The sequence below is a fragment of the Diaphorina citri genome, unplaced genomic scaffold (genome assembly GCF_000475195.1).
Source record: "Diaphorina citri unplaced genomic scaffold, Diaci psyllid genome assembly version 1.1 scaffold4505, whole genome shotgun sequence".
NCBI classification, from domain to species: domain Eukaryota; kingdom Metazoa; phylum Arthropoda; class Insecta; order Hemiptera; family Psyllidae; genus Diaphorina; species Diaphorina citri.
Genome location: NW_007381903.1, coordinates 778 through 11,450, shown reverse-complemented (window position 1 = coordinate 11,450; position 10,673 = coordinate 778). Strand labels below are relative to the sequence as shown.

General features: G+C 36.2%; 1 protein-coding gene and 1 long non-coding RNA gene across 2 annotated transcripts; one reads left to right on the top strand and one right to left on the bottom strand.

The window, feature by feature from the left end:
* The first annotated feature begins 3,159 nt into the window (after positions 1–3,159).
* On the top strand, positions 3,160–4,180 carry LOC113472253. Its single transcript, XR_003394652.1, has 2 exons — positions 3,160–3,310; positions 3,474–4,180. It is a non-coding gene; the product is annotated as an uncharacterized LOC113472253 (long non-coding RNA).
* Positions 4,181–9,056: 4,876 nt separating this feature from the next.
* Positions 9,057–10,331, bottom strand: LOC103521089 (mediator of RNA polymerase II transcription subunit 26; the record flags this gene model as incomplete). Its single annotated transcript, XM_008486192.3, has 1 exon — positions 9,057–10,331. A coding segment is annotated over one exon (1,170 nt), but the record flags the coding sequence as incomplete, so codon positions are not given.
* Positions 10,332–10,673: the final 342 nt, after the last annotated feature.

Below are 10,673 nucleotides of genomic sequence, written 5' to 3'. Positions count from 1 at the left end.
TACAACGAAGTATTTTTGTACTCAGTTTCTCGAAGCTAATCAATTACTTTTCCGTTCTCAAAAATACCAAGTACTACCCATCTCTAATGAGGCCGAATATTGACGTCAGTTTGAATGTTAACTCTGTTACTTCAAACTCGGTCTTACAATGCACTGTGTGAGCAATAGCCAATTCATCTAAGTTCTGCCTTTAAAACAAGAAATAAGTATAGCTTTGCAAAGGCTAAATTTTAATAGTATTAATAGTGTCTGGTACTCAAGTAACTATGGATTACCGTATTTTACACAATCGTTGGCACAGATGAATATCACAGTGTTTTGAGACTGACTATCTTGGTTTACCATCAGATCAGTGTTAAGACATTGAATACATTTTGGCTAATCCTACGGTTATACTTCCCCATTTTGAACAGTGTTGAGGGAATAGATCTTTTGATGAAGTTACCTCAATACAGAGCTTATGTGGCGTAGAGCAGTTGAATTATCTCAGGATCTTCGTTCAAGATAATCCTTGGGCAAAGACCTCCAAGCTTTGTGCGAATCATTTCAAGTGAAGAGCGTAATCTCTAATGAAGATGGTCCAATGATATTTCTCTTAAGCAGTTGGTTTGTAAATCTTGGACTAAATCTTATACAGAAATTTGAAAGAGATGAACAAGAAACTTTATTTTAAAGAAATAAATTAATCTTGATCCAACTCGTTTGAGTTCTGTTGTTTGAAATTCTTGTTTTGTGTGTAAATTCAACAGCTGATTTTTAAAGGGTCCGTTTACATTAAGCCTGTTTTTTTATTTGATGTACACCCTGATGTGAGCATCAACATTTTGTTTTTTGTGTTTTATTTTCACTTCCCCACCCTGGCATCATGTTCCCCTACAATAACATTTGCTTCCCCTCAAATGCTAACTGATGTAGACTGATGTGACTCCGGACTTGCATCTGGTTTGACATTTGCACTGTTTTTGAAACAGCGCGGAATAAATTGAAAGTTCATTATTCTTCCACTAGGGTTGCAGAGGTGTTTCCAAAAAATTCATCCCCACTCTGATGTGAGCATGATGTGAGAAGATGCGAGCATCTTCTTACATCATGTAGCATCATAAAATAAAATAGCCTTATTTTTTTACACTGTTGCCACTCCACAAATTCGTTTGGCAACATCGTCATTAAATTTGTAAGTGCTGGCGCGCGAAATTCAAATATTTTTGTAAAAAAGTTCTGCGTAAAAAAGCAAAAAATCTGAAATAAAACACCAAAAGTCTGAAAAATTGCCGGTTAAAGCTAAAAGCTCAACAGACTGCCGATTATCTCGTAGTCCACTCTTCATATCCGTCAATTCAAGGATAGCTGGATAAATCCATGATAAATCTCATTCTGAACATCAATATTAAATAAAAATGTAATCTTGATCAAAAGGTCCATCACCAGTGCATATTCCTTGCTTGGTCCAATCTCGGGTAAAATTTTCTGGCACTTGCTTCCTAGCTTTAGCTTTTAATAACTAGGTGTTTTAGGCACCTACAACATTATTTCACCTATTCTTTGTCAAAGTCTTTTTGCTTCCTAGCTTTAGCTTTTAATAACTAGGTGTTTTAGGCACCTACAACATTATTTCACCTATTCTTTGTCAAAGTCTTTTTTTTTCAACTAAAGGTAGGTATTTCTCAGATGGTGAGACTGGTGTAGTGAGAGTATTCCAGTTTACCTATATGTACTGGTCAAGCCCTTTAACCAAAGAACGTTGGTGAAAGAACGAATAGGTAGCATATGTTGGTTCATTATTGAGGCATAGGTATCTACACTACAGTTAATTTATATGTCAATCAACATCACCTAGAACCCATACAAACACCTTTTGGTTTCTAGAATTGCTAGATCATGTTCCCAACACCTAAAAGGCTAAATTTTGACTTTTAAACCTAATAACATACTTGATCTTTTCAGGCCCCTTCCCCTCCAGAACTCAGGAGAATATCTAGGATAACAGGACATCATGGATGAAGACCTGGATAGTATGAGCATGGATTCCGATCTTGCCAATGACAACAATGCTCACAATGATAGTGGTGATAACAATTCTGTCCAAGAAGGTGGTGACGTTGTAGACATGGTAATCATAAGGGATGATCCAGACTTGTCCGAATTCAGATTAGTTACAACAGATAATGAGCCGGATGGTACTGAGTCAAATGAGACTGTAGCTGACAATGGTGATGAGAGTGATAACGGAGAGGAGGTCCCATTTGATATCCAGTTACCCTATCAGCATTTGGTAAGTTTTGTTTCCTATCCTCCAAGTACACAAGCTCTGTCTTGGAGGAAAAAAAAATAAAGTGTTTACAAATGTCGGGACATTGACCATTAGGCCATTTTCCTAAAAAAAACTGGACTTTTGAAGACTCAAATCTATAAAGTACATGTCCTATTTTGGACTAAAAAAAAAATGAATGTATGATGAAGAGTGTTAAAATGTTAGGGAAAAGAGAATTCAGTAGAAGAGTAGGTGTAACCTAAATTTAATTAAACAAAATTGTGGATATTTGACAGGATATTTTTTCTTTTTTTTTCTGATAGTCTTTTTTTCTATTGGCTAAATTTACTTTTCATACAGCACACACTACCAGTTGAAGTGACTTTCCATTCTAAATGTATAATAAATTGATGGGAAAGAATAAACATTTCCAAAAGTTCAACTTTTCAACTCAAAAATATGGCTTCAATAACCTACTAATCATTTCTTACCTCAAAGACAAACATGTGTTTTCCTTCAGGAATAGGTCCTACATAGATTGTATCTAGAACTTGATCATACTCCTCACTTTCAGCTGAACCAACATAGATCATTTTCCATTCTAAATCTGAAAGAAATACAAGTGTTTAGTTAAGCAATCTTATATGATGCTCAAATAGACCATCACAACAGCTTGGCCAACACATGCTGCTGGCCCCACTCAGGACGGCTGAGGTTGATATGAGGTGGTGGGTAACTTATTGCCCAATGGGGAACAAAGAGTGTGGAAAAAAAACCAATATTTAACTGAAACAGTAAACCTAAAATAATAATAATAAACTGAGTTTCAAAGTTTTCCCCAGTTTACATACATAACTGTAGACATAACAACATAACTAGTATCGTTCCATCTCATCTGATGGGTCGATTTACCAAGCCTCTCCACCATCTTCTGTCATTGCAGCGTTCATCTCGCTCTATATCTTCCCATTGGAAATCCCTACTTGCAATGTCATCTCTTATCATGTCTCTATATCTTTTTCTTGGTCTTCCTCGTGCTCCACTCTATTCTAGTTGTAAGTCAAACATTTTGTTCCCCTACAATAACATTTGCTTCCCCTCAAATGCTAACTGATGTAGACTGATGTGACTCCGGACTTGCATCTGGTTTGACATTTGCACTGTTTTTGAAACAGCGCGGAATAAATTGAAAGTTCATTATTCTTCCACTAGGGTTGCAGAGGTCAAACATTTTCCTTGGTATTCTCTCAGCGTCCGTACCATTTTAGTCTACTTGTTCTCATTCTTTCTTGTAACTCTTGTAAGATTTCTTCTTGTATTGTGTTTCTTGATTCTGTCTCTTCTATTTAATGTAATAACATACGTTATTATAAAGATTAATATTGGACAAAGTTTGATAGAGGGAACTGTAACTACTAAGGTCTTATCGTCCCGAAAACGAAGCGAGAAGGAAGACAGGATAGGAGAAAGCCAGCCGTTCCAAGAACGAACATTACCCGTTCAGGATAAAAACTGCCCCGGGCGGGAATCGAACCCGCGACCTAGCGCTTACAAGACAGACGCACTACCAACTAAGCTAACTAGGCTGGCACTGTTGTTATTTGCAGGTACGCATGGTCTATAGCCAGCTGTGCCCGCTGCCATTGTCACGTGGGCTGGCGGTTCAAAGCCGTAAAGCGGGCTCTGGTGCCAAAGTGTTTCTACGGGATTACCAAGCGGGCTATTACCCTGCCTGGTAGAGCCCAGGGCGAGAGAAGAGAAGATGAAACTGATGATATGGCTGACAACATGTTACCCCCGCGCTTACTGGCGATATAAGGGGGTGATAGGGTTTAGTCTGATTTTTATTATTTAATTTTAAGAGATTTGATAAAGGGACCTGTAACTCGTCTCGAAATCGAAGAGTTCTCTTAGTTATTTTTAAGAGGTTTGATAGAGGGAACTGAAACTTCTGAGGTCTTGTCATCCCGAAATCTAAAGAGAAGGAGGACAGGATAAGAGAAAAATTATTATTATTATTTTTTCTTTTCTTTTTTTTTGAAAAGGTTTGACAGAGGGAACTGTAACAGCTAAGGTCTTACTCGTTGGGAAAAGAACCGTTTACACGATGATCGCTGCAAAAATTTCAAGGAGGTAAAAAATCAGTGGACAAGTGATCAATCAGACATTGGGGCATTGCACAAAGCTTTCTCGAATGTGCACCAAAGTACTATCGCAATGTGGGTTAGAATCCCACCGGGAGCAGTTTATCCCAAACAGAATAGATAAGGTTTGTTCATGGAACGGCTGGCTTTCTGTCTTCCTTTCTCTCTTCGCTTTGGGGACAATAAGTCCTAAGCAGTTACAGTTCCCTCTATCAAACATCTTTTTTTTTTCGAAATGCACCAGTTCCCAATGGTTCACTGAAGGTCAGTAACGTTAGTGTCCGGATGAGTGACCGTCAAAAACATTCCCTTCTGCTATACTTCGGGATAAATCGCTTCCTCAGGAGTATTCCATTGAGGACTTTTTTATTTCGCGAGTACCTACGTGCGGAGTTCAAAGTCCAAAAAGAACATGTTTTGGGATAGACAGGTACCTATGCACATACCATTATACTCATTATAGGTAATAAAAAAGTGCAAAGCAAGTACAAAGGTGTGTGTGTGTGTGTGTGTGTGTGTGTGTGAATGAAGACTTTTATTAATATTAAAGCCCACCAATTAAAACCATCTAATCAAGATTGTCTGGATAAAAATATTATTATTCTTATCTGAATTTAATTTTTAAACATTTCAATGATTATTACAATTTTATTCATTCCACATGTTTTTTTTTCTTGTCTCTATTATTATTTTACTATTTTGTCAAATGAGAAATCAAGACATGAGTCCTATTGTAGGTACCAATAGTTTGGGTTAGTTGACAATAGGCAACTGGAGAAGTACCAGATGTAACAGGTGGCCTTTAGTATGACATGTCAAATTATATTGGGTACCTCATGAAATTCTTTAATTACTGATGTTAGCTTGATGTATTTTCTCTGTCTCTATTTTTCTTATCCCTAAAGTTCAATGTAGAATTCCTGCCCTCATTTGCCCAAGAGGGTGAATATTTTTTTTTTTTTTTTGTAAATTCAATTTTCAACAACATTTAAGTGTTGCGACCTATTTATAGGCCAAATCAATTAAATTAATTTCTAATTTTTGTTTCTCCTACCCCAAGAGAATGGAAAAATGAACTTCTGAAAAGGCTTCAATCCTCAAATCTGACGATAAGACTCTAAAACATCCCCTTCTTGGCTAGAGGAGCTTTTTTGGGTTCAAAGTACTTGTTTTTCCTGGAGGTAAGTAATAAAATTTGACCAAAATAAGCCAAGAAATAGGATTTTCACGGAATTTTTCAAAGAAGAGAAACTTCTGAAAGTCTGAACTTTTCGTTTTTGTGTTTCTAACCTCACTTTTATCTTTTTGGTTCAAATTTCCCTCTAGAATTTTCTGTGCTCGTTGGGAAAAGAACCGTTTACACGATGATCGCTGCAAAAATTTCAAGGAGGTAAAAAATCAGTGGACAAGTGATCAATCAGACATCGGGGCATTGCATGAAATTCTTTAATTACTGATGTTAGCTTGATGTATTTTTTCTGTCTCTATTTTTCTTATCCCTAAAGTTCAATGTAGAATTCCTGCCTGCCCTCATTTGCCCAAGAGGGTGAATATTTTTTTTTTTTGTAAATTCAATTTTCAACAACATTTAAGTGTTGCGACCTATTTGTAGGCCAAATCAATTAAAATTAATTCCTAATTTTTGTTTCTCCTACCCCAAGAGAATGGAAAAATGAACTTCTGAAAAGGCTTCAATCCTCAAATCTGATTATTCAATCAATAATTAAGCTCAACTTGATAAATAATTAAGAATCTAACATGACATGCCAAGTAGGCAGGTTCTCATCTAAGACTTCAAAGTTTACCTCTCTGAAGGTTTAGAATTTCCACCTAATCTAAAGGAAATTAGGTATTCCTCAAGTAAATTTCAAAATGTGTGGGGAGGGGTATTTAGGGAACATGCTGATGTGTATTATTTTTTCACCTATCTACTTTGCAACCTGTTAATGGTTCAAGAGTTTCAAGGCAATTTTCCTCACTCGAAAATTGCCAGATTAACTCATAATATCAAAATTTCTTGTGAAAATGGTGCTCTATTCATAAGAAGTACTACCTATTATTCAATAACCAGGGAGTGAAAGTTTTACATTTCAGAATTTGAGGTTAGAATAGATACTGTGGATAATGGGTACTTTTAGAAATCACCAAAAAGTGGATTGCATATAAGAATGGTAAAAAATAAATAAATAATAATAATAAATTATGAAATTTCTTTTCTGACACCTCAGTGCCCATAGGTCAAATATTTAGGGATGGATATAGGTAAGTAAATAGCTACTAGCAAATTAAAATTAAGTTCAATTCAAAAAGTATCTTCTTTGATATTCACATTAAGTATTTTGTGTTAGAAAGATTCATTTCATTTGTATGTTTCTTCATTTAACAATAGGTAAATACTTGGTTTCTACATGACAGTTGTATTGACATCTTTTCAGAGCATTTCTAACAAGGGAAGCCATGGAAATACAAAATCTTGACCTTTGGCATTCACCTTTGGAAGACAATAACAAGATTTCTGTAAAGAGGTAGTGTTATATGAACCCTAAACTTCATTTCTGAGTCATGAGGAAATTCCTAGAATTTGGGTGGAAGACATTTTTTCTCAGGTGATGATGTGACAATGTGATGATTGAAATCAAAACTCATTGCATCATGGTTATGGTGCAATAATCAAACAAAATTCTGATCACTATTCAGTGGAAATGAACTGTGAAATAGCAGTAGGTATGGGAAATTGAACTGTCCATAAAAGCAGAGGAAAAGCATCATACAAATTACAATACACAGCATGAGGACTTTTTTATTTCGCGAGTACGTGCGGAGTTCAAAGTCCAAAAAGAACATGTTTTGGGATAGACATAGCCTTCTAGTTATGAGTCATTCACGTAACATACCTAAGTACTACCTAATGATGAAAAATATCATCAGCATGGGCAACCGTCCACTGCAGGGCAAAGGTTTCTTCTTTTGGAAATAAAATTAATGTACGTATAATAGGGGTACCTAGTAACTGAGACCAGAGTGTAGAATGGTACCTATCTATTTTCTCAGACATGAAGTGCAAAATGCTTTCAAGAATAAGCTGTTGTTGGTTAAAGGTACCTACATATTCAAACAGAAAAGGAAAGTCCCAAAGATATCTACTTCTACGTACCTATTATGTAGGTTTTGATATATATATATAAAAAAAATACTAGGTAACTAACAAAAATAGAAGAAAAAACATTTCTGCTTATTTTTTTTCTCAACAAATGGGATTTGTTTTTATTTTATACTTAAATGAGAAAATAATATTGACAAAATATAAAAGAATAAATTTTAATCCTCCACTTGATCGTAATTCCAAGCAGAGAGAGGTGTGACTTTACAAAACTTTTATGTATCAAATGGGAAAGGCACATATCCTCCACTTGATCGTAATTCCAAGCAGAGAGAGGTGTGACTTTACAAAACTTTTATGTATCAAATGGGAAAGGCACATTTTTTTTTATTCATTTTAAAAAACAAAAGAAAAAACATCCATCAATCTCTTGAAACAAAAATATATCAACATAAAATAAAGACCAACAGTTTATTTTCCATGAGAAACCTAAAAATTAAATAATGAAAATAAAACGGAACTATCATCACTTGAAAACTCCAAATGTACCCATTATCGTAGGTAAATTGCCATCATGTGTGACCATAACCTCTTAGAGCAATTTAACAGCTAGAAAAAATGGACCATTTACATGGAATTCTGTGCCTCAACAGATAGGCGAGATGATGATTTTTACTCAAAAGTTACTCAACTCAAGAGCACCAAAGAGAGTACAATAAATTGTATTCAAAAAGTACGAAAAAATGTATGTTTCTTCATTTAACAATAGGTAAATACTTGGTTTCTACATGACAGTTGTATTGACATCTTTTCAGAGCATTTCTAACAAGGGAAGCCATGGAAATACAAAATCTTGACCTTTGGCATTCACCTTTGTAAGACAATAACAAGATTTCTGTAAAGAGGTAGTGTTATATGAACCCTAAACTTCATTTCTGAGTCATGAGGAAATTCCTAGAATTTGGGTGGAAGACATTTTTTCTCAGGTGATGATGTGACAATGTGATGATTGAAATCAAAACTCATTGCATCATGGTTATGGTGCAATAATCAAACAAAATTCTGATCACTATTCAGTGGAAATGAACTGTGAAATAGCAGTAGGTATGGGAAATTGATCTGTCCATAAAAGCAGAGTAAAAGCATCATACAAATTACAATACACAGCAGGGAGATGAGATAAATGACAAATAGAGTCTACAGTACACCTGCCAAACAAATATGTCTGGTGAGGCCCAAATATTTTGAAGTCACAAAAAATGTGAAAATTAGGAGGCATTGATAGAACTAAATATTTCTGGGCATTTCAAAAATAGAATAGGATAAAAAGACAAGATGATGAGTATTTAGAAAGTCATTCAAATTAAAAATAATACCAATATAGCATAAAGATTTGAATGCGATTGAAAGATGAATCAGCATGTTGTCAAGGGTTAACCCGTTTTCTCCGCTGTTGAGTAGAACGCAGAAAAAACGAAGTACAAAAGTAAACGAGAATAAAACAGGGGAGAATCGTAGGGAAAGGTGGATAAATAGCCAAGTAAATGGAAAACTACTATACACGGCCAATCACAGGAACCCAATACGTGTATGGTAGAAGTGGTGTTAGGTTTAGGTATACATTGGTTTGTTGCTTGTTTCAAGAGTTGAGTTGCACACACAACACCTAATCTACCACCGCGTACGGGAGAACAAACAAGGGTGGTTCACTCTCATTGCTTGAGGAGCGTATTGTCAACATTTCATGCCACTCTCGAAATTCAGTCTTCTGATCATCTCTTTTCTCCCAGTTACCGTTGAGACCCTCACAATGTTCAGTGTGAAGTTGCTCTACATCTTCCTCACATACAGGGCGGGGAGAGTTGGGTACACTGTAGCTATCTTCACTCCAGTCAATCGCATCTAGATTAAGGGGAGGTAACCGTGACAAGATTTCTTCTACTGAGCTTGGCTCTGGAGGAACAGGAGGTGGAGGGGGCGAACTTTTCATACTTTGTGCTGCTTCACTACGGTTCGTGTCCGAGTGTTTATGCTTTTTGGATTTCTTTTCTTTATCTATCACTACTACATTAACATTATTACTATTATTATCACACTCTTGCTTGGTTAGACTCTTGTGATCGCTTTTGATATCAACGCCATCATCTTCATCTTCATGTGGTTCTAATTTCGTTAATACACAATTTGCAAGACTAGCTTTGTTTTCTATAGACTGGGGAAGTTTGACAAGAGGAATTTCTTCTCCAGAACGCGACCTCAGATCTGCTAACAATTCCTGAGTGGTTTTAACTTTGGGTGTTCTTGCCAAGGCTACTATTTTATCTTGAACTATATCCTCAGTTGATTTCTGAGCGAGGGCAGCTGCAGCTTTTGCGAGCGTACTTTTATTTTTTGAACCCTTTTTCCGGCCACGTTTCTTTGGTCCCGTAGGTACTTCGGGTTCGTCATCAATATTGATGATTTCTTGAGGCACTAGTTCGTTATCACTTTTACTATTGAACCCATCTCTACTAGTTTCTGGAGTAAATATAGGTCGTACTGTAGAACCATTCAGTCTCGCTATTTTGGTGACAGGCTCTTCACTCTTACTATCTGGTGAATCTTCTTTTCGTAGTCGTTTGTTAGCTGCGTGTGTGCGAGGTACGGCTTCTACAGGAGGGTCTGGGCTGGTAGGCTGCGACACTGTTTTTCCATTCACCGAGGAGTCACTTGCTTGCGTTGGAAGGATCATGTCACGCCATCGTCGTACCAAATCTTTAGCTCGTTTGGCCAGAAGTTCATTTTTGGTTTTCCTACGTAGTTCATTGATGTACTTTCCCAATCGAGTTGTCTGGAAAACAAACAAATATTATGTAAAGACTAGCAATAAATACTTAAATCTAGACTAAAAGAAGACTACTTTGATAGTTAAAATGAATCTGGGCCAGCCTGGGTTGCTTGGAAGTGCCTGTCTTGTAAGCGCTAGATCGCGGGTTCGATTCCCACCTGAGGTGAACTTTATCCTAAACAGATTATGTTCGTTCTCAGACAGTCTAGCTTTCTCCTACCCTGTCCTTTTTCGAGACGTTTTATATCTGCATTGTTTCCTTTATTAAAATAAAATGAGGTAATTTTTGTGTTTAACCTAATCCTAAATTATATTTGAAGATTTATCCTAAACAGATTATGTTCGTTCTCA